At 57.7% G+C, this 22361-nt stretch overlaps 3 protein-coding genes and 1 non-coding gene across 10 annotated transcripts; 1 reads left to right on the top strand and 3 right to left on the bottom strand.

Moving 5' to 3' along the window:
• Positions 1 to 555: 555 nt before the first annotated feature.
• On the bottom strand, positions 556 to 7602 carry RIN1 (Ras and Rab interactor 1). 2 transcript variants are annotated; one of them, XR_003915263.1, is made up of 11 exons: positions 6558 to 7602; positions 6244 to 6424; positions 5987 to 6101; positions 5819 to 5891; positions 5583 to 5674; positions 4665 to 5408; positions 4148 to 4453; positions 3719 to 3850; positions 3423 to 3574; positions 1362 to 2576; positions 556 to 870 (listed from the first exon to the last, which is right to left on the bottom strand). XR_003915263.1 is itself a non-coding variant. In XM_029956553.1 (10 exons), the coding sequence occupies exons 1-10, from the start codon at positions 6641 to 6643 to the stop codon at positions 2082 to 2084; spliced, it is 2376 nt and encodes a 791-aa protein (XP_029812413.1). In that variant the 5' UTR covers positions 6644 to 7602; the 3' UTR covers positions 556 to 2081. The 2 variants fall into 2 exon arrangements, 1 of the variants encoding a protein (XP_029812413.1); XM_029956553.1 differs by having other exon boundaries at positions 556 to 2576.
• Positions 7603 to 7674: 72 nt separating this feature from the next.
• Positions 7675 to 15002, bottom strand: BRMS1 (BRMS1 transcriptional repressor and anoikis regulator). Of its 6 annotated transcripts, none has more exons than XM_029956555.1 (11): positions 14875 to 15002; positions 13231 to 13527; positions 12057 to 12202; positions 11889 to 11979; positions 11591 to 11718; positions 11334 to 11413; positions 11150 to 11246; positions 10450 to 10542; positions 9168 to 9232; positions 8653 to 8692; positions 7676 to 8262 (listed from the first exon to the last, which is right to left on the bottom strand). In XM_029956555.1, exons 2-11 carry the CDS (start codon positions 13314 to 13316, stop codon positions 8255 to 8257), a joined length of 834 nt encoding a protein of 277 aa, XP_029812415.1. In that variant the 5' UTR covers positions 13317 to 13527; positions 14875 to 15002; the 3' UTR covers positions 7676 to 8254. The 6 variants fall into 6 exon arrangements, with proteins under 6 accessions (XP_029812419.1, XP_029812415.1, XP_029812416.1 ...); XM_029956556.1 differs by lacking the exon at positions 14875 to 15002 and adding an exon at positions 14621 to 14843; XM_029956557.1 differs by lacking the exon at positions 14875 to 15002 and adding an exon at positions 14479 to 14605.
• Positions 15003 to 15279: 277 nt separating this feature from the next.
• B4GAT1 (beta-1,4-glucuronyltransferase 1) lies at positions 15280 to 17536 on the bottom strand. Its single transcript, XM_029956554.1, has 2 exons — positions 16372 to 17536; positions 15280 to 16137 (listed from the first exon to the last, which is right to left on the bottom strand). Exons 1-2 carry the CDS (start codon positions 17425 to 17427, stop codon positions 15946 to 15948), a joined length of 1248 nt encoding a protein of 415 aa, XP_029812414.1. The 5' UTR covers positions 17428 to 17536; the 3' UTR covers positions 15280 to 15945.
• Positions 17537 to 17992: 456 nt separating this feature from the next.
• On the top strand, positions 17993 to 18074 carry TRNAS-GCU. Its single transcript has one exon. It is a non-coding gene; the product is annotated as a tRNA-Ser (tRNA).
• The last annotated feature ends 4287 nt before the right edge of the window (positions 18075 to 22361 follow it).

The following is a 22361-nucleotide window of genomic DNA, read 5'->3' as shown; positions in this document are numbered from 1 at the left end:
GGGGATGAGTAAATGAGTCCTTCTGTTTGGGAGGATGGCAGAATCTGAAGCTCCACAGAACCAGCCCTCTGCCCTGTAAGAAGCCACTTTCCCTGAGCGAATCTGTTTCCTCATCTGTAAAATGAGGATAATGAGATCAGCCTTAGACTGATCTACCCTGTCCTGTCCTGCTGGGAGTCCCAACCCCTGCATTCTGACCCTTGATCACGCTGATTTACTTGGCCTGGGCCTCTGACCATCAGAATGTTTTGAGAAGATAAACCAAAAGGCTCAAGAGCAGGCAGGGCGTGGAGGTGCTCTGAGAGGGGTGTGCAAGTTCGTGGAGCCAGGAATTGAGATTGAGCACAGAAGGGGTTAGGAGGGGCTTGCAGGGGCTCAGCAGCCTCTGCCGGCCCACATCCTGCCCTGGGGTTCTCTGAGCACCCCTGGCAACCGTTCTAGGTCTTCCTTTGGAACTGAACTTGAGACATCCTGTTTGGTTCCCAGAACCCGGCCCTCCCTTAACCTCCCGGCTTCCCACCTCACTGCCCTTCACTCTTATTTATCAAACGCCAATCAGGGACAATATTTATTGGGAGCCTCTGGGGTGCCCAGGTTCAAGGCACTGGGGTGGGCTTGGAATAAGGAGAGAGGGCGTACAAAAGGAAAGAGGGGAGACTTCCTACCAGCAAGAAGCCTGGAGTGGGGAGGGGGGGTGGAAGTGGAGAGGGAAGGGTGGCTGGTGGCCTAGTGAGAAATTTGAGAACCCTGAACCCAGATTTGGTGGTATCTACATCTGGATTTTCTGAAATCCCAATATCCAGGATCCCTACCTCCAGCTGCCGTGACTTCCTGACACGCGTTGGTCTGATATCTCTTTGTGCTCAGCACCTGAGGGAGTGCCCCAGAGACTGGCTGGGGTCCCCCTTCCACCAGGGGATGGTGCCTTCCCAGGGGGTGACCCCTATGAAGTTTGTCTCATCCAGATCCCAGACTCCAAGGGAGCCTGCACTGACAGCCCGGTACTGACCCCAGGTTGCCCCTGAGACACCCTCACCCCTGTAAATTGCCCTCTCTGTCACTTCCGGGGCCACCCGCACCCCCTTGTGGTCATTACTGGCATTGTCTTTGCTCAGATTTGCTCCCCGCTCTGGGACTCCTTGGGGTCCTTTAGGTTACTCCCTAAAGGGCCCTTGGGTAACCTTTAGGGTTAATTTATTGGTGTTTTACAATAGAGGGCGTAGTTGGAGCCTGTGTGTGATATCTCAGAGTCATTTTCCTAAGCCTCTGTGTGTGATAAGGCATGCCCAGCCTCCAGGGAAATCTCTTGTGAAGTCCAAGAGTTAAGTGCAGAGAAAATGGTTTCCGGGCACTACCCTTACATTTCGGAAGTCCGTTGCCCCTGTCCAATCCCCATGGAACACAAGAGTGCCTGGCAGGATTTCTCATCTGGAGGAAAGACTGGGGCCTGGGTGCTCCATGGGCAGAGCCTGATCTCCAGCATCTCCCTCAAGCTGATGAGGACCTTCAGCGAATGCAGACAACAGACCCTTGGGAGGCGGGCACTGCTAACATCCCATCTCCTTCCCTACCCTTCCTTCCAGGCTGAGCTCTGCTTTGGAGCAAAACTGTCCACGTGCTCCCTGGAGGACTTCTGCAGAAGGCAGGGCACAGTGGCACCTCCACTTTACAGGTGAGGACACTGAAGTTGGGAGCTGCCAGCCCCCCAAGTAGGCTAGGGCGGGCCTGAGCTCCCAGGAGTAGGTGAAGCCTTTCAGGGCCTTGGAGCCCCCAGCCTGGAAAGGCTGCCTGCGGAATGCTCCCTTCCTTTGCCAGAGGTGGGGCACACTCACCACTGAAGGCTGGCTGACCCCCAGCTGGGAGAGAAAGACCCCTCAATCCCCCTCAGCTTTACTCCACTGCTCCAGATGCAGCTGCTCCAGGGACCATCCCAGCAGGTGTGACCGCAGAGCTGGCGGCAGACGCAGGAGCGGCCTGGGGTGGGGAGGGCTGCGAGGGGTGGGGCTGATGGCCAGCTCTGAAAGGCCTTCCCAGAAAGCTCAGGGTTTTCGGTCCCAAATGACCCTTCTGGCCACCCCCCACTACTCCTCCGCTGCTCTGCTTCCCTTGGCCTCTGGGTCCCCCAGCTGGGCAGGGGCCCCCCTGGCCTGGCCCATACTTCCCTGCACCCTCTGGGCAGTTGTCTCAGACTGTCCCCTGCTGTCCCCAGGATAGGCTTTGGCCTCGATGACCCCATCTCCCCCACCCCCTTCCTCCTCCTCCCTGCCCCGCACCTCCAGCCCCCCACTGCCCTTCTCTGTTGTAGCCCCGGGTGAGGCCCCATGGGTCTCAGGCTGCTCGGCCCTGCGGTAGACGAGGTAGCTGGCTGAGGGAAGCCTGTGGGCCAGGGCTCCAGGCCACAAGCGGTGGTAGCCCTGCTCCCGGTACAGGAAGAGGCCAAACGCATCCGGCTGGGCCACTCGGAACTTCGCAGCACAGAGCTGGGTCAGGGTGGCCACCGAGGCCCCTGGGGGCACAGCCAGGGTCTTGGAGGTACAGCCACTGCTGGGGTCCTGATAGGCTACTCGGAGGAGGTGCTGTGCAGGAGAAGGGAAAACTAGAGCTCAGTCCTGCCTGGTATATATCTGGCCACTGAGCTTGAGGTCCCCAGTGCAGACTCTGCAGGGACGGGGTAGGTGGTATAAATCCAGCGGTAAAACCAAATGACAGAAGCTTCTGGGACAAGGTGAGCCTCAAGCAGGCACACCCCAGGGGGCCTAACAACCATACTACCTGTGCCCTCGGCACGTGTCCTGCATTAAGTCGTTTAAGCTTGACATCCACCCCACGAGGTAAGTACAATTACCTCATTTTGTAGATAGAGAAATCGAGGCACAAAGGGGAGACAGAACTGCAAACAGGAAGTAGCAGAACCTGCCCAGACTTGAACCCAGGATCTGGCTACAACGTCTAAACTCTTAACCAAACCTAGGGGGGATCCCTTGGCTGGGTGGAGAGGAAGGTGAGGGGAGCATGGGCTGGGAGCCTGACTTCAGGGAAGGCAGAGCCCCAGCTGGGGGCTGGAAGCTGGTTGGGGCTTGAGTTGCCACCAGGGCTCCTTAGCCCTCCCCACGTCTTGTCTGCTTCCTCGTCTGTAAAATGGCGATACTAATGGTCCTACTTCGGAGTTTCTATGAAGCTGCAGGGCTGAGCCCCTAGAGCATGGAGCACACGGAACACCCCCTGTCTAGAAAGGCAAGGCTTTAACACTGGGTGCGCACAGGGTGCTGTTTCTGCAGCAGGGTGATGTAGGACCAGCCTTTCCCCTGCTGGGTCTCACTGGGAAAAGGAAGGGACTTCGCAGGAAGGGGCCAGAACCAACCCTCCCCACACACCTCCCCGGGGCTGCAGGGGGGCGGGGGGCCAAGTGGAGGCCCTGTTACCTGGAAGCTATGGGTGGCGGGCGGGCGGCGCTGCTCCCAGAGGCTGAGGGAGCGCTGCAGCTCCTGCGAGGGGCTCCGGGGCTGTGTGTGGGCCTGGTCCAGGCCGCTCAGCAGGGCCAGGCTGGCCGAGAGGCTGGTCAGGTAGTAACCGCCTAGGACACAGAGGGGGAAGAATGTAGCTCAGGCTGAGGGCAGGTGACCCTTCTCTGCCCCCACCACTTGCTAGGAGCCATGCGGCCCCTAAGGCACCCAGCCCCTCAAAGACAGGGAGGCGGCCTGTGGAGGAGTTCCCTCACCCTCTCCAGTGAGCAGGGCGGGCTCCAGCAGCTCGGACATGTACTCAGCCTCCAGCAGCAGCTCTGGAAGGTCGCACTGGGCCAGGACGAGGCTCAGCAGCGGGAGGAACTCGTCTGCCCCCGCACTCTCCCCTGCGGGTGGTAGAGGAGGGAGCTTCAGACTCCTCTGGGGTCCCAGGGTTGGTATCCACTCCTTGTTTCGGACAGTGACCCTCCCCTCCACCTGCCGGGCCTTGGGTGATGTGGTCACTATGGCAACCACAGACAGGGGGCCTGTGGAGAGGATGCTCTCCTCTCTGGGCCTCAGTTGCATCATCTGTGAGATGGGAGTGTTGGATACGTCCCCCAATCTGTGCTGTTCTAGAATTCCCCCCCCCCACTTGCTCTGACATAGCAGGGGGCTGGTGGGCGTGGTAGGAGGGGGCCTACCGGCCTGAGTCCTCAGGGCTGTGTAGAGCAGCTTGCAAGCCTGCAGGAGCCGCTTGACCTGGGCACTGGGTGAGTAGGCACGGAGCAGCAGCAGCAGCTTCTGACGCACCTGCTCCACCTCTCCCGGGGAGGGCAGGCTCAGGTGGGACCCGAAGGCTCCAGGGCCCTGGGACCGAGCCAGGCGGAGGCCTTCAGCCAGGCGGCCCAGGGAGCCATTGGCAGAAAGCCGGCGCCGCAGGCGGGCCGCCAGGATGGGCCTGAGAGGCTTGAGCACGGAGCGATGCAGAGACTTCTCCAAGATGTGTTCTGCGGAGGAGAGGCAGGCCAGGGTCAGGGGAACCAGGTCGTGAGTAGGAGCCAGAGTCCCAGGGAGGTGCATCTAGTTAGAAGGGAGAGAGATGAAAGGGAGGGGGAGTCTTGGGGACATGGGGAAGAGCAGGAGAGAGGTGGGGAATGGGTAGAGCTGGAATTAATGGAGAGATGGGCCGAGGCTGTGAAGCCTGGGCCAGAGTCTCACCCAGTCTCTCAGGTGGCAGCAGCTTCTCAGGGCCCAGCTCCCCGCTTAGCATGGCTCGAGCCCGGCTCAGTGCCTCCCGGATACCTTGCAGCTCCCCGGGCTCAGGGCCAGCCCGCACCTGGGTCAGTAGGTCCTGCACCAGCTGGCCAACAGCCGTGTGGCGGTCCTGCACCAGCGCCCCAGCAGCCCGGCTCACCTGCCGCTCCGGTGCCAGCAGGGAGCAGAAGGCAGCGCTCATGGACCGAAGCAGGGGCCTTCGGCGGCGGTGGCCCAGGTGGGGTGAGGTGGCTGGGCTTCCCTGGGACCCTGGCACCCCCTCTTCTTCTGAGCTGCTGGGGGAGCCACAGTCTACCTCCTGGAGGGAGGGCAGGGGTGGGAGGCTGGGGCTGGCACTCCCTGGCACACGGTACCCCACGGAGCTCTCCCTCCGCAGCAGCTGGTGAGGGGGTAACCTTTCTGTCTGGCTGGGGGCTGCTCCCGGCGGCACAGGGACCGGGGGAGGTGGCACGGCAGGTGGGGACAGAGGGCTGGAGGTCTCTGTGGACACACGCACTTTGAAGCTCCTCTTGAATTTCTCCCGCTTGGTGGGGCCCAGGTCCCCTGGGAACAGGGGATTGAAGAAGCACAGGGCAGCTCCTGTGCCCTGGTCCAGCTCCTGCGGGGACCGGGGCTTCAGCCTGGGCAGCAGTGGGCCTTCAGGAGGGCCCGGCTGAGCCTTGGCATTGAGAGAGGAGCTCCAGAACTCTAGGGAAGAAAAAGCAGTTGGGGCCTCTGGGAGGTTTGGGGAAGGTGTCCAACCGAGAGAAAGGCACAGGCTCAGGCTCAGGCTCAGGCTCAGGCTGTGTGTCCATGTCCCTTCCCTTTCCCTGTTGCCCTCAGCTTGTCCATCTGTGCAACGGGTAACAAAGGACCCCTTACCAATGCCCAGATGGGAGATGGCTTCCAGTTCCTTGTGGGTGGCTGCCTGGCAGATGGCTCTGGGGAGCTGGAGTGGGATCAGAAGGATGTCCCTGAGGCCAGAGAGGGAAACAGAAAGCCAGGGGTGAGGGATGCTCGGGGGTCTTGGGGCTAGCATGACCTGGAGGGGCTGGGGGGACAGGGTGTCCCAGGAAGCAGGGACCAACGGACACCAGGCGCCCTGCGGCCAGGCTCACCGGGTATGGCAGTAGGCACAGATGAGCTGGACCAGGTCTGGGAACATGAGCTCTGAGCCCTCCAGGGAGATGCCTGAGAGATGGGAAGCGAGGTTGTTCTCTGGGGAACACGCCTGTGCCCGGCCCTGCCTGCTTCCAGCCCCGACCCCCCAGGCCAGTCCCGCTCACCCCCAGGGCTCTCCTGGATGTAATGGCTAGAGACAAAGGAGGGGCCGCTGGCCTCGGGCAGCCTCACGCACAGGGCTTGGCACCCACGAGTGTTAGATTTCCGCACCAGGAACGTCTGTAAGGGACACGGGTCGGGGGCTCCGGACCTCCGTGTCCAGCCTCTCCCCCCCCCCCCCCCCCCCCCCCCCCCCCCCCCCCCCCCCCCCCCCCCCCGCCACCCTCCGATAGCCAGTCCTGGGGTCAGGGGCCAGACTCACCCCCGGGGGCTCAGTCCTCAGCACGTGCAACGCAGCCGCCGCGTTGGCCCGCAGCTGCAGCCACACGGGCCGTGTGAGCAGCAAGCGCTCCCGCAGGCTCACCGTGCGCCCTGGCCGCTGGGGTCCACCTGCCGGCCCCCCGCTGGCCCCAGGCACGTCATAGGGTGGGTCCCAGGCTGGCCTAAGAGTGGTCACCAGATCTGAGCAGGGGGTGGGAGAGTGGGACCCTTGCGCAACCCATTTCCCCTCCTCTGCCCTGGGGCAGACTGCCGTCCCTCCCTGCCCCACCAGGCTGCCCTTCCAACTTCACTAACTTTTCTCTCTCCGGGTGCCCAGGTGCGAAGTTGGACAGGCTGGGGGCTCCGAGAGGGCCTGCTTCTGGCTCCCCAGGGGTCTCCATGGCTGGGAGCTCCTTCGGTTTCTCCCGGTTTCTCCCAGGACTCAGGAAGACAATCCAGCCCCTGAGGCAAGAGCGCGCTCACATTCCCGGTGGTGAGTAACACTTCCTGAGGGCGGATCGCCCTGTCACGCCCCGCCAGTTAACTCTTGGGTGTCCACTCAGCCTGGACAGTGCCCACTTCCTCTCTGTTCTGGGCCCAGCCTTGGGAAACAGGAATCCCTTCCATACAAGTGCCACTCTGAGAGCCCCAGCTGCGGGCTGCCACCTCCGCACAGTGCATCCTGAAGCCTTGCCAGCCTCCTCAAACCACACAGGCAGGCGGGAAGGGGTTAAGCGGGGCCCTTCTGGGTCCCCCACAGGCCCAAGTCTCACCCTTGGAGCACCTTTAAGTCTGTGGTCAATTGCTCATCTGTGCGTGGTCTTGGGGTCAGCCCTGTGGGAGAGCACCCCCTACCGGTCACAGATGACTCATTCCTGGAGCCTAACTTGGATTTTGGAATTTTAGGTTGCCATGGGGAAAGGATGCTGTGTCTCCATGGAAACTAACCTCTTTGCTTAACTGAGGTTCTGGGGGTGGTTCCAGCACTCGTCGCTAACGGGGGGAGTGGGGCTGTGAGGTCGTCAGCACGCGGCGCTGCCGCCGGCTGCCTCCTACGCACACAGGCCCTGGCAGGCCGCCTTACCAATCTGCCAAGTGACTGGGGCAGGTGCAGACATGACCCAGTCTCCAAGCACAGAGCACGCAGCTCCCTTCCCCTCCCAAGACACGTGGTCTGCCCATGCCACATGTTGCTTCGGGCTTTGCTCACGAGCCCTTGGCCTTCCAGGGCCCAGTCCCCCACCTCTGGGGGGTATTGTGGAGAGTCCCCTCTTACCCTCTCTATACCGCGACTCAGAGCAGGTAGGCTCCTGCCATGGTGAGAGAAGGTACCAGGGACCTTAGAAGAGACTGCCCGACTCAGGCACCGCACCTCCCACTCCATGGGAGCCCTGATTCCCTTGCAAGGTAAATCAGACACGCAGAGGTCATGCCAGGGTCCCAGGAAAGGCTTTAATTCCAGTCCCTGAAATCTGGGAGACAGATGCCAAGAACCTCCTTGTGAAGACTGGGGGAGCCTGCCTGTTCACCTCCAGCAACAGCCAGGAGAGATGGGCCGCCAAAATAGAATTTCTGGCTCATAGTTCCCACGAAGTGGGCCCAGATCACTGGCTCAGTGACTGGTCCGAGGTCAGCAGGGAGGATGTTGCTTTGGCTTTAGATGAGCCACGTTCTTTGTCTGTGAGGGCAGAGGAGGCTGGCCTTCGGGAGGGGGAGGTGGTGGGCTCACTGGGGACAGAGGAGACAGTCGTGGCTGGCTAGTGCAGCTCTGGGCCACAGCAGTGCAGGCCTCTGAGGAGGGTGGAGGAGTCCAGACCAGTGGTGGCTGGAGGGGAAGGCCCAGCAGCAGCACGGGGAGCGGGAGCGGGAGCGGGAGCGGGAGCGGGAGCGGGAGCGGAGCGGCTGGCTAGCCCCTGAGGGCTCTGTAAGTCCGCCTTCCCACAGCAGGAAGATGCAAATCCTGAGGTTGCTGCCAGCTGCTCTGAGGGGCCCTTTGGCTCTGAACAGCAGGGTCACGGTCCTGAGGGAATGCGGGAGGGGGGAAAGTGCGCCCCCGGTGAGAAGGTGAACCAGGAAGAGAGGAGCACCATTGCGTGTGGGGGGCTGGGAGGAGCAGCCTGGGTCTGGCCCTGGGCAGCTCTACAGCCCGGGCCCACCAGGTAGGCTGCTGGGGCCTGCATTCCAGCCCTCCCTGACCAGTCTTGGTTGCAGGGGTGCTCCATCCCCTAGCCCCATCGACCAAGAGGGTCCCCACCCCCCACCCTGGCTCCTGCTCCCCAAACGCCCAAAGTGCCCTCAGACCCAGACCGTTCTAACTGAGGCCGCGGATCTGACACAGCACGGCCTCCTTCTGGGCTCGTTTCGGGGGGCGGGGGGCGGCAGGAGGCAGAGCAGCTCCCGTGGTTCTTACCATCTGCTTTTCTCTTCTGAGGGGACACAGCTGCCCTAGCCTGGGTGGGTGAGAAGAAAAGCACCCACTGAGAGCCTGCCTCCAGCTCGGCCAGGGTCCTCCTCCACATCAGCCTCTCTGGGGCAGGGGGCTGCTGGGTCAGTGCTGCATCGACACGGGTGGGGAGCATAAAACCCTTTCTAGGCAAGGCTGTGAGGTGGTCTCCCGTCAGAGGCCAGGTCAGGCCAGCCCTGCTGCCTTCCCTCCCTCGCTCCCTCCTTCCCTCCCGTCCCATCAAAGCCTGCCCTGGAATGAGGAAGGGGCCGACACAGACTAAAAGGTCCCTCTTGCAGGGAAGCCTCAGGCAACGGGGGGCCTGTGAGCTGACAGCAATGCCAGGGGACCTGGGCTGAAGGCAGGAGGTGCAGAGGGAGGAGCAGAGCCCCAGGCCCTCAGGGAGCCCCCGTGTGGTGAGCCTTCGAGGCCAAAGCAGGTGTCCGGGAAGCGCGAGCAGAAGCAAGTGGTGCCGGCCCCACCTTTTTGATGGCCGTCCAGTCCTCCAGGATGTCGATCTCCTGCAGCATGTACACGATGTAAGGACCTGCAGCGGGGTCAAGGAAAGCAGGAAGCCCAGTGGAGGGGGCGGGTGACAGGCCTCGGCTTGGGGGAGGGGCTTGGGATCAGGGTTAGAAAGCAGGCTCCACCTCGTACATCTCCGTTCTACCTCTCCGTTCCATTCTACCTCTCCGTTCCGAGGTTCATGGGGTGGCGCCTATAGGGGGTATGGAGCCACACCCCTACCCGCCCTTGCTCCTGCCACCTCCTCTCTCCAGTTTAAAGGTCGGCAGGCTGACACCCATCCCACCCACTCAGGGGTCTTGCTGTCCCCTCACCCGGTCCCTTCTACACATATATTCCAGTCTCTTCCATCGTGGAGATGACCCTCCCTTGGTCCCTCTGGGGACCATCTGCTCTGTCCTCTGTCCTCTGTCCCTGACACCTGCATGCCCTCACCTCCATTCATCCTCAAGGCCTTGCAGCCCTGTCTTTTCCCTCCCCGTCATCACCGGGCAGCCAGTGTCCAGAGAACCTGAGGCCCCAAGAACACCCAGACACCCCAAATGGGGAGGGGGCATGAGACTTCCATTCAAGTCCGTGCCAGACTACACCAGGTTAAAGGCCCAGCAGGCCCTGGGCTGAAAGAGCTCATGCCTAAGGTAACAGGCAACTATTCCTAGACGGGATGTGGGTGCCCCCGGTTTAGGCCACGGGGGTGATGAGGGGGGAGAGAAGCCATAGCCACTAGAGGGAAACCAAGGGAGGCTTCACAGAGGAGGTAACATGAGAGACAAGCACCGGACGGGCAGAGATAGGCAGCAAAACATTCAGAGGGTGGACAGTGGGGGTGCGTGGGGTGCTGGGAAAGTCTGGGACACGTTGGGGAGGTTGTGGGAAATCCAAGGGTGGAAAGTTAGAGAAGGTGGGGGTGGGGGCGGGGGGTGGGTGGGAAGTCTGGGACCTGTACAGGACAGGATGTTGTAGGAAAGCCAAAAGGGCCTCAAAGGACGCCACTCAGGAAGTTATGGGAAGTCACTGAGTGGATGCTTCTGTTTCTCTGTGGTCCACACAGGCCAGGAGACCCAGGGCCTTACAAAAACTCCCTGACGGTTGAATTTGCCTAGACAGGCCCACATGAGGCCAAACGACCATAAATGCGTCTACTCTGACTCTGTCTGCCGTGTCCCTCCACCCCCTCCCCCTGCCGGGAGCTACCCCTGCCGGCCTGTCCAGTTTGGGCGGCCATGGGCGGAAGGATACCAGAAACGAGAGGCGCCTTCTTCCTCTTGCTGGGCGGCAGAGAGTCCCAAGTCTTTGCACTGCTTCCGGGGTGCAGTCTGTCATCCCACCACTCTGTCCCCAGACCCAGAGTTAGGGACAAGGCGCTGGCGCTCCCAGGGCACCCTACCCTCGGAGCCTGGGCCCCTTGCACGAGACAGGCCAGCCTTGACCCTCCTCCGCCTCCCATGGCCCCCCCGGGCGGCGGGGAGCACGCTGGGAGTACTCCGGCCTGGGGCGTGGAAGCCGAGCTCAGGTCCAGAGGGCATAGCTGTACAGGCCGAGGAGAGAGGTCGCTGCACTTTGGTGAGCCCAGTTTCTTCATTTGTTTAGAGGACAGTGGGACAATGACAATTCCGGCCTCTTTAGGCCCCCATGCGAACACAGGCATCATGGACACAGAAGGGACTGTGGCTATTATATGGGGGGTGCGTCAGAATGACACCTCGTGTTCTGGAAAGAGAGCAGGGACTGAGGAGGGTTCGGCGACCCATTCTTTGTGAGCCTCCACTGTCCACCAGGCACCAGGCCGGGTCCTTTCTGTGCCTGGTTCCACTTAGTCCCCACAGTGACCCCAAGAAGCAGGATCTCCCCCATGCCCCCTAGTGCAAGCAGGGCAGCAGAGGCCCCGCGGGGGGTGAGGGTGGGGGGCATGGGCAGAGCAGGGCCCGAGCAGCCTCACCAGAGCTGATGTCCAGGCTCTGGCGGTCCTCTTCCAGCCTCTGGATCCGCTCCTGCAGCTCGCCCTGCAGCGTGTCGTAGAGCAGCAGCTTCTCACTCTGGAAGGAGAGGGGCGGCTCAGTAGGGCCCCCAGGCCCAGCCATGTCCGCTAGCCCCCCCCACCCCCAGCACCCAGCCCCCTTCACCTCCAGGTGCTGCTTGGCTCCCTGCAGCTCACACTCGTACTTATTCCGGATCACATCCAGGCAGAAGCCCTTGTAGATCCCTGCAGGTGGGAGGGAGATGGGAGGCCTTCCTTGGCCAGCTACCCACCCCCCCATCCAAAAGGGGAAGCCAGGAGCAGGGCCAGGCACGGTAGGGATGAGAAGAGAAGGGAACAGGGAGCCATGGGCGCTGGCAGAGAAAGAAGGAGGGGGTGCAGAGCACAGGACAGCCCGCAGACCTGCCACCTGAATGCGGATCTTGAGGCTCCGCTGCAGCCCCCCCAAAGGCTCTGTGTACTCAGGGGCTCGCTCAGCCCCCACTTCCTCCAGCCGCACCCTCAGCTGACTCAGCCGCTCCCTGAACAGCCTGGGAGGCAAAAGGCAGCACGTGTTTGTCCATCAAACATGGGGCCGAGCGCCTGCTCCGTGGCAGACCCTGCATGTGAGGCCCTCGGCCGCCCCCACCCAGCACCAGGCCCACTGCCTCCTCACCCCCGGAGCCCGAAGACCCCCCCCCCCAGGGCGCCCCTTGCTCACTTCTCCTTTAGCTCGGAGAACTGCTTCTCCAGGTCCAGCATCTCACTGACACATTCGCTGCGACGCCGCTCATAGTCCTCGTCGTCCATCTCTGGGACAAGAGGCCGGTCAGGGCTGGCTGAGGCGGAGCGGGCAGGCGGGGGGTGTCCGCGCCTGAGGGGTACTCACCTGAGCTCTCCTCCTCTGACTCAGTCTGGCTTCCGCTCCGTTCCTCCTCGCTCTCTTCCTCCTCCCCATTCATCTCAGCGGCTGAATCAGCCTCTGCTTCCATCTCTTCTGTGTCTTTGCTTGGAGGCTGGACAGGCATCTGGGCTCTGGGAGGAGGAGGGGGGCGGTCACTTGCCCCTCCTTGAGCTCCCAGCAGGAGAGTGGCCCTGCAGGGGGTCAAACCAAGCCCTGCCTGCACATCTCCCAGAAGCCTGGGAGCCATAGAAACGCTCGCATTCTTGGACATTGTTGGTGACCCCAGTCTGCGGCACACCAGCTGATGGTCCAGAAGATGGAAAACACCAAGGATGGGTTCCCCACTGCCTCTGGGACGGGGCCCAAATTTGTGGCTGTGCTGGTCCATCTCCCTCCCCCCACCATCTAATGCTCAGTCGTGATATACACCAGTCCTTCCTTCTCTCCACACCTTCCTGCGGACACCCCTGCCTGGAATGACCTCACTTTTCCTTTGGAGAACATTCTGCGATCCTCTTGTCCTCCCACCAAGCTCTGCGTCAGAACCCACGTCTTTCTGCTTCCGCTGGAGCCTCAGGCTAACAGTGTCCCCATCTCCACTGCTTTTCCGACTCTCCCTCCTGATCGCTCCTTCCCATGAAACTTTGGACGTGGTCAGGTGCTACCCCCACTTAGAAACAGCAGGAACCCAAGACCTTGCCCCATTCTCCTTAACCGCTCCCCATCTCCCGCCTCACAGCTACACTTCTCAAGGCTCTGGCTGTTCCTACTCTTTCGTCCCCCAGGGTGTCCCATTCCATTTCTCTATCGTTGGTGTTGGTCTCGGCGGAGGCGAATCATGTGGCCTTAAGCAACGACCTCCTTGTGCCCAATGCCAGTATCTTTTCGTGCTTATCTTAGTTGACTTCTCAGCAACAATGACCACTATTAACCATTCCTTCTTTTATACACTCATCTAATATTTATTAAAGGTCTAACACGTGCCAGGTACCATCAGACACTATGGCATATGCTGTGCACAGCAGGGCAAATAAACAACTTGAGATAGACCTCAAGTTCACAGGTTCCTGGGAGAGAGAGGCAAAGAAGTGGACTGTACTGTGGTGTAAGAGGGAAGATGGGGAGGAGGGGACATATGGGAGAGACACCGAACTAGAACCTTGAGCTTGCTCCAACAGTGAGGGCGTGCAGACAGATGAGCTGGGAGGGCTGGGGACGGAACTTTCCAAGCACAGTGAATGGCATGGACAAAGACCCCCAGAACGAGAGAAAGAGCAGGATTGGGGGCCCAGGAGTCTAAGCCTCAGAGAGAAGTCTGGGCTGCAGAGATGTGATGGTCATCAGCATAGAGTGAGTTCTTCAGGCCTTGGGAGAGGGTGCAACCAGCAGGGAGGAATGTGTGGAGAAGTCCATGATGGAACTCCCAGGGTCACCAAAGGGGCAGATGATGAAACCCCTGCAAAGGAGAAGGAAATTAGCAAGATGTGGAGGAGGAAAAACTCAGTCATGGGGAGGAAGATTTGCAGGAGGAAGGTGCGGTGACAGGGCCACATGCTGCCTAGAGGTCACTTAAGAGGAAGACTGAATAGTCCTCTCAACAGCTGGTCTCTCTGCCCACTGGAAGCTTCTATTTCTTCCACTTTCTCTGGGCACGGCTTTGTAGTCCTTTAGACGCCCGCAGACACCACTCCCTACGGGAAGCCCTATTAGTTTACATGTTGTCTCTGTCCATTTCCATGTCTGCCCAACCAGGCTGTAAGCCTCACCAGGAACACGGGTGTGCGTATACCTTATCCACCGGCACAGTACTCACTTCATGGCTAGGGGATATGCAAATACAAATTAAACAAAGCACACTCTTGGGGCGCCTCGGTCAGCTGAGCGTCCAACTTTGGGTCAGGTCATGATCTCATGGTTTGTGAGTCTGAGCCCCTCGTTGGGCTCTATGCGGACAGCTCAGAGCTGGAAGCCTGCTTTGGATTCTGTGTCTCCCTCTATCTCTGACCCTCCCCGGCTCATGCTCTTGCTCTCTCAAAAATAAATAAACAGTAAAAAAATTAAAGCACACTCTCTCAGGGCAGGCATTTATTTCTTGGTTGCCCCAGGGTCCCGTAGTGGTAGTAAACCCACCAAGTATTGTTAACTTTGCTTGATACCAATTCTAGTTGTGTAAAATCACTGGCTCACAGGACAGGTTAGTCACATTCCTCAATGATGTCACAAATGGTCTGAACCTGACCTGAAAACCCTCACCTCTCCAAACCAGCCTCATCTTTCCCATTGTCAAGCCCCAGTTCCTGCAGTTCCCGAGTTTTGCAATCCTTCATTGTTCGATGTATATATTTACTTTGCCTCCAGTTGTCTCTGACTCTAACGAGTGAGTTAAATCACAACCTCCCCTCCTTACCCCGGGTGCAAAAAGAGGACGACCGTTGCTATAAGAGTGTTGTAAAGATTGCACGGATAAAGGATGGAAAAGAAAATTGTAAAGCGCTGTGCACACTTAATTTATATTTTTTAGAAAGTGAGCAAGCATTTCGAGGTCAGACCTCCACGGAAGGCCGATTCTTTTCCCTCGAGGAAGCCAACCCAGTGCCTCCGCGGCGCGGTGCGCCCGGAGTCTCCCGCCCGGTTCCATCCCCGTCTGCGCCGGCGCCGCGGGCGGGGCAATCACTGGCTCTACGGCGGCCAGCGGCGGCCCCGCGACGCCACACGCGTCCGGCCGGTTAAGTCTCCGCTTCCACCCTGACTGGGCCAGCTCCGACCCGCTGGCCAGACAGGAGCCATGAGCAGCGTTACGCACCGCGGGAAGTGGGGCCTCCGGGTGACGTCTGAAACTCCCCAAGAGGTGCCCACTGCTGCCAGGCTCCCGGAAGCGTCGCACCCTTCCCTCTTCTCCGGGAGGCGGGGCCTGCCGCACTTCCGTATACGTAATCAGGAGGTGCCCGTCGCGGAGCTCACAATTGGACCACTGGGGGCTAGGTATGCCGGGATACCGCGGGGCCGGTCTCCATAGCAACCGGCCGAAAGTCGTGCAGGCTTTCGGCGGGTGAAGGCCCTTGTGGTTTTCGTGCTCTGTGTCCGCGCCCCTTGGTCCGTAGTTACCTCCTTCCCCCGTCCCCCCGCCCCTCGCGTGAAAGGGAAGAACCCCTTTTAAGAGAGGACCCCACCCCCTGCACGCCAGGTCCAGGAGAGTAATGGAGCCAACTGTAGGTGTGAACACTCATTTATTTACATATGGTCATCGGTACGCAAATAACCCAGCCCAGCCTGTTCGAGGGTACAGATCTGGCAAAGAACCTGCAGACCCTTCCTTCCTCCAGAGCTCCTGAAGGCGGAGGCCTGGAAGAACCAGGAAGTTTAGGCTTCTGCCCAAAAGCTAAAAAGTAAATTCAATGCCTCCACCCGATTTCTTTCCGAAAAGCTCATTTCGCTAAGGACTCAGACTTACTAGCTCTGCCCCATTCATACTTTTTGCTCTCCTACGCCCACCCACCCAAGATTGTTAATAATAATAATAACAATACTGTAATAATATTAATAATACTTCACATTTGTACGAAGCTTACAGAATGTTTTCACATGTAGCATCTCATCTGAGCCTCCCAACAGTTCTGTGAGGTAGGTATTTTTCACCTCCCTTTTTACAGATGGGATAACTGAGGCTCAGAGAGGAAATGGGATTTGCTCAAGGCCACACAGCTAGTTAGTGGTAAAGCTAGGACTTGATCCCAGCACCCCATATTCAAGTCCAGTGTTCCAACACCACAGCTACCACTGTAAAGTGGCATGACATTTCTTACCCCTGTCAGGCCTGAGGGACGGCCTAAAAAGGGAAGAGACTGAGACTTCTCCGACTAGGGGAGGGAAGGGCTCAGCAGTGACGAGGGGAGTCGGGGTACTTGGCCTTCAACTCCTGTTTGAACTGGCGGTAAAGGATCTTATTGTGCTGATTTTCGGCCTCCTTTTGGGGATGGAACTTCAAAGCTTCCTTGAAGCCCTTATGAACCAGGAAACCTTCGTTCAGCACCTCGAAATCAAATCCTGCCACGTGCAGCTCACAGGCCTGTTGGGGGAGAGACAGGTCAGCGAAGTTGGATGACATTTCTAGTGCCAAGACCGACATCCCTAAAGCCTCTCTCCAGCGTCCCCACTCCTCTGGAGGTGTCCTGGATCTTCCATACCAGCCAGCCACCTCCTGAACTATGACTGTCCTTCCTCATTGGCCAGGACTACTCAGAGCTACCAGAGCCCGCCATTCCTCCTGCCCCGTTTCCCCTGCCCTCTCCCTTATGGGCACCTGGCTGATGCGATTGAAGCCGTACTGCCGAAAGCGCTCGTCGAAAGTGGGCACCTTGCCTCCGGCCACGTAGAATGGTTCCCAGGGGTCCTGCCAGGGAACCACATAGGCAGGCCTCAGCAAGGTCTCTTCTGGCAGGTTGACCCAGCGGGAGTAGTTGGTGGGCGCCTGACAGGGCGTGCACAGCCCATAATAGAAGGGCCGCACTTCGCCTACTTGATAGAGCTGCAACAACTCGTTCTTGTTGGTGGGCATGCGGCGTGCTCGGCGGATCTCGAAGGCAGGCACCACCAGCGCCGTGCCCGCCCACTGCTTGCTCTGATCCAACATTTCCCTCAGGCCTCTCCACAGCCCCTCGCTGGGCACCATGTCCACGTCGATTACCAGGGCATAGTTGGCCCCCTCACGAGCCAGATTCCTCAGCAGATTATTGGGGTAGGAGACATTGGTGCCCAGCGCATAATTGATCCCGGGCTGGGCAACCCTGGCTAGCTTGTCAAAGACCTCCTGGCAGGACCGCAGCAGGGCAAACTCCCCCGGTTCCCGGGGATCGGGCACAGCGGCCTCATAGCGCGAGGGGCACACAAGGTGCATGGCGACCCTGGCGCGCATATCAGGGCAGTGGCTGCTCAGCGCGTAGGTCAGCACCGTGGCCAGCTGCGCCTCCTCCTTGGTGGCTGCGAAGACCGACACGGATAGCGGGCCCTCCCACCGCTCCAACAGGCCCGACAAGTGCAGCAGGTTGTCTACGCTGGCGTGCGTGGCCAGGATCACATCATTGGGGTCCATGGTGGTCTTCAGGAGGCCCCTGTAGACTCGGTAGTCGCCACTGGCGTCCAGGACGCCTCCAGAAGCCAGAGCGGTACGGAGCTGCGCCTTGACCTGGTCCACGGACCGCGGGGACGGGGGAAAGAACTCGAAATACTGGTCTTGCTCCTCCTGCCCGTGCAGCCCGGACAGCAGCGACAGGTAGAGCAGCTGCAGCATCGCCACCAGCATTAGCGCGGCCAGAAGCAGCTGGTAGAAGGCGCACCGGATGGCGTAGGACATCTGCATGGCTCTCGGGGCTCCGAGCGCGCAGCAGGGACCACCGGGCCGCAGCCTTTGCCAGCCGCCGCAAGCCCGGATTTACCGCAGCCTGCCGAGCGCAGCCGAAGCGAGCCGAGGCGAGCCGAGCCCCGAGTAGCATCCCCGCCCGAGAGGGGCTCGGCGTGCGCCAGATCGCCCCCTACGCGCGAGGAGGAGCTACTGCATCTGCCGCCGCGCCGCGCTTTGCAAACCCTGAAAGTACCCGCGGCCGCGCCTGCTGGGTTCCCAGAGATGCACCCCTCCCTCCGGGTCGGTGCGCGACCCCCTGGACCAGGCGCGTTCTGACACCCCGGCGCGCTCGCCCCCGCCTTAGGGAGGGGAAGCCGTGGCAGAGTTCGGTTGCAACTTGGTGGAGGATGGCGCGGGTTCGCGGCTGCGGCGGGCGGGAAGGAACACAAAAAGCCCCTTTCCTTTCGCCGTCTCTCCTTCCACCAGCACCTACGAAATCCATGCTGAAGAACGGATACTGAGGGCTCGGAAGGTGCGGAAGAGACGAGAGATAAGGGTGTGTGGAAGGCGATGCCCTACGTGGGACGAGGTGGCCGAGTGGTTAAGGCGATGGACTGCTAATCCATTGTGCTTTGCACGCGTGGGTTCGAATCCCATCCTCGTCGGTCGCGTTTTACACGAGGTGAGGGGTGTACTTTTCTGCCTTCGGGTAGAAGGGGGCCAGAGGTTTAGTGGCACCTAGAAGACCCGAATTGGAATTCTGGCTGCTGCCAGATTGAGAACCAATATATTATCTGCTGTAATTAGAGAAGCCCCTCGGGAGGTGCCAGCCTAGTGTCTGAAGCGGTGGAGTGTGATAGTGTGTGTTTGAGCACTTAAATTACTACCCCTTTCAGCCCACTGATTCCCCTCCCGCTAACAATTCTCCCAGAGCAGATACCTGTGCCCGCACACTTCTCCCCACTTCCTTACACACACATTTGAACTGGAGGTCTAGAATATTTAAACACTAGCCGACGTATACAGAAGGCGCTTAATACGTGTTGGTGAAATAATTGACCCAGGGACTATTTAGAAGAGGAACGTATGTGGGGAAAGGGCAGGTACTTCGACCGCTAAATTAATTTATACCTAGTAACTATTTGACCTCTGTGAATCTTGGGCTTGGAAGGGCCTCCAATGGCCAGGACAAGGTTTGCCCCACCTCTCCACAGGCAGGGGGAAGCCAAGGTTGTAGAATCGAAGAGTGACCAGGGGACCGATATTCTGGAATCCCAGCAGTAATACCTACTGAGCGCCTGCTCTGCACCAGGGGCTCTGTTAGGCGCCCTGCAGGACACTGACAGGCACTATCTTGGAAGGTTTTCACCTGTACTGGGAGAGAGGAGAAATGAATGTGCAGATCCTTTTAGTACAAGCCTTGCAAACCGAAGCTCAAATGTCAGATTTGGTGCTATTAGGGTGTTTGGTGTTGAAAATAGTGCTATTGGGCTATTGGTGCTTTTAGGCTGCTCGGTGTTGAAAATAACCATTTGAGTCACGTTAGTTGTTAACTTTGGTGAATCAGAAGATTTCACGCAAAATCCCCATTTCCAACTTCTGTGTTAAATTCCGAAAGATCTGGCAGTTCCAGGCCTGCATTTACACAGGGTGACAATCAGCCAGAAGGTAAGAGTAGCTCACCCTTTGCAAACAGTTTTTCTTTGCCAGAGCCTCAGCCCTGCCCCTTCACTGCTCACCCTTGGCCCTCTGAGCACTTGACTTTCATCTGCAGGGCTCGTACAACTCCACCTCCACTGAACATCCGCCCAGGCTACTGCTGACAGTCCCCCCCGCCCCCCCCCCCCCCCCCCCCCCCCCCCCCCCCCCCCCCCCCCCCCCCCCCCCCGCCCCCCGCACCACAGTGCTGGCCACAGAGCAGGCAGCAATCTGTGGTTGTTGAATGAGTGAGTAAGAAGCTTGGAAGGGTCCCCCAGTGGCCTTAGCATAAGGGGAGACTGAAAAGTAGTGACTGGGCCTCACCGAGGTGTCAAGATCAAGGAAAACCACATAAAAAGCCCAGAGGAAGGCTTACAGACTGCTCTTGTGGGCGGTAAGTCCTGGCTGGGGACATGTCTGTGACGGAGTAGGGCACGAGAGATCCAAAGACCAGAGTTGAAAACCATTAGTAAGGGGTCTGCTTTTCACACATGTTACTTTCTGCATCTCTTCCATCTAGCCATTCCTGATTTATATAACCTTTTATGATAAACCTATAAACCAGCGAGTAAAATGTTTCTCTGAACGTTGTGATTTGCTCTACCAAATATCAAATCCACTGAAGAGGCTTCTAGAACTTACGATTTATAGCCAGTTGGTCAGAAGCACAGGTAATAACCTGAACTTCCAAATGGCATCTGAAGGACAGGCAGTGTGGTGGGTGGGACTGAGCCAGCAAGCATGGGATCTGATGCTTTCTCCAGGTACATGGTGTCAGAATTGCGTTCCATTGTAGGACATTCAGCAGGTGTCAGAGAACTGCGTGGTGTGGGGGGAAGACCCACACATCAGAATTGGTGTCAGAATTGTATGTATAGAAATATGACTGAATTTTGTGTGTTGATCTTGAATCCTCCAGTGTTGCCGAATTATTTTTTAATGTTTATTTTTGAGAGAAAGAGAGAGACAGAGACAGAGCACAAGCAGGGGAGGAGCTGAGAGAGAGGGAGAGACAGACTCTGAAGCACACCCCAGGCTCTGAACTGTCAGCACAGCTGAGCCACCCAGACACCCCTGAATTTATTTATTAGCTGTAAGTGTGTGTGTGTGTGTGTGTGTGTGTGTGTGTGTGGTGTATTCTTCAGAATTTGTTTTCTCTATGTGTGTGTATTGTATTATCTGATTCGGATGCCTTTCTAATTTCTAATTTGGATGCCTTTTATGTCTCTTTCTTGCCAAATTGCCGTAGCTAGAGTTTCCAGTACAAAGTTGAATAGGTGAAATGAAACAAGCGGGCTTTTTCCTGATCTTCAGGAGAGGATTTCAGTCTTCCAACATTGAATATGATGTTACTCGTGGATTTTTCATAAATGTTCTTCATCAGGTTGAGGAAGTTCCCATCTATTCCTTGTTTGTTGAGAGCTCTTATCTTGAAAGGGTGTTGGGTTTTGTCACATGTTTTTCTTTCCTCTATCAGTTGAGATGATCTTGTGGTTTTCCCCCTTCATTCTATTGATGTGGTGTACTACATTAATTGTTTTTTTGTATGTTGAACCTCCTTGCATTCTGGAGTGGATGATGCTTGGTCATCCCTTTAATGAGCTACGGGTTCCCTTTGCTAGCGTTTTGTTGAGATTTTTACATCTATATTCATAAGGGATATTGGTTATTAAGTTTTCTTATAATGTCTTTTTCTGGCTTCAGTGTCAGGGCTGTGCTGGTCTCAGAGAGTGAGTTAAGAAGTGTTTCCCCACTCTTGTATTTTTTGCAAGGGATTGAGAGGATTGCTGTCTGTTCATTCTTTACATGATTAGTAGAATTAGCCTGTGAAGTAGTCCGGTCCTGGAATTTTCTTTGTCGGGACATTTCTGATTACTGATTCTATCTTGTTACTTGTTAGAAGTAGGTTCAGACTTGCTATTTCTTCTTTAATCAGCGTTGGTAGTTTGTGTGTCTGTTTGGCCTTGCTGATTTGTGGTGCGCTTGGGTCCTCCTGTCCTTGTCCATCTCCTGTCTGGTTGTTTTGTGCTTCGTTGAAAGTGCGGCATTGACATCTCCAACTCCAACCATTCTTGTAGAAGTGTGTATTTCGCCTTCAAATTTGTCCACTTTTGCTTAATATTCTTTTAGGATTGTGTTGTTAAGTTTGTATATGTTTATAATTATTATACCTTCTTGAAGGATTTACCCTTTGATGAATATATAAAACCTTTCTTTGCGTCTAAATAATGCTTGATGTAAAGTCTACTTTGTCTGATATTAGCATGTTCACCTTTCCTGTCTTTTGGTTACAATTTGCATGGAATACCTTTTCCCATTCTTTCATTTTCAGCCTACTTGTGTTTTTTGCTCTAAAGTGAGTTTCTGGTAGACAGCATATGGTTAAATTATTTTTTAATGTTTATTTATTTTTGAGAGCGAGAGAATGGGGGAGGGACAGAGAGAGACACAGAATCTGAAGCAGTTTCCAGGCTCCGAGCTGTCAGCACGGAGCCTGATACAGGGCTTGAACTCATGAACCATGAGATCATGACCTGAGCTGAAGTTGGACACTTAGCTGAGTTAAATGACCTCTGAAGAGGCCACCACCCTCTTCTCTCCTGGATCTCCTCCTCTGTCTAACCCCCTATTTGGGGGGGTCACTAAGCCTTTCATCATTTGTCCCCAGCCCTCTGCTGCAGCCTGATCCTCTCCCCCTCACCCTCTCTCACATCCTAGGGGCGCCCCCCACCCCCCACCAGAAGTCCCCACTGTCCCCTCAGTGTTCTGTGTCCATGTCTTCACCCTCCTTGGTGACTCTGCCTGGGATGCCCCTCCCCCACCTCAGCCCAGGAAACTCATTTTTCTTCTCTTGAGGCCCAGCAGTGCCTACAGAGCTTCCGCGGAATGCCATCTTACATTCCGTACTTCTGCAGGGCCCTCACGGACCGCATCACCTGCTACATTCTGCTTCCTTGGCCTCGGGAGCGGGGACCGTGTCTCCTTTCTTTGTTTCAGGGTCACCAGACCAGCCAGGGCACAGGAAATAGTGGTCACTTGGGGTCTCCCCTGTGGCTTTATTTCAGCTACCAAACTCATATCGGCCATCTTACCTCTGAGCAGGGGCCCCGTGCTGGCTCAGCGCCTGATACATGAACAGCTGCTCAGGGAACGTTCATGGAAGGCAGGAGGGCAAGTGGACAGAAAGGCCGGTGCCTTTAAAAGCAAAAACCTTTGCTGTTCTCTGGGCTGGGCAGGGTGGTAGAGGTGTGTGG

The sequence above is a fragment of the Suricata suricatta genome, chromosome 11, assembly GCF_006229205.1.
Source record: "Suricata suricatta isolate VVHF042 chromosome 11, meerkat_22Aug2017_6uvM2_HiC, whole genome shotgun sequence".
In the NCBI taxonomy this organism is placed as follows: Eukaryota; Metazoa; Chordata; class Mammalia; order Carnivora; family Herpestidae; genus Suricata; species Suricata suricatta.
Note: the sequence above shows the minus strand (reverse complement) of the source record. Positions and strands in the feature narration are given on the sequence as shown.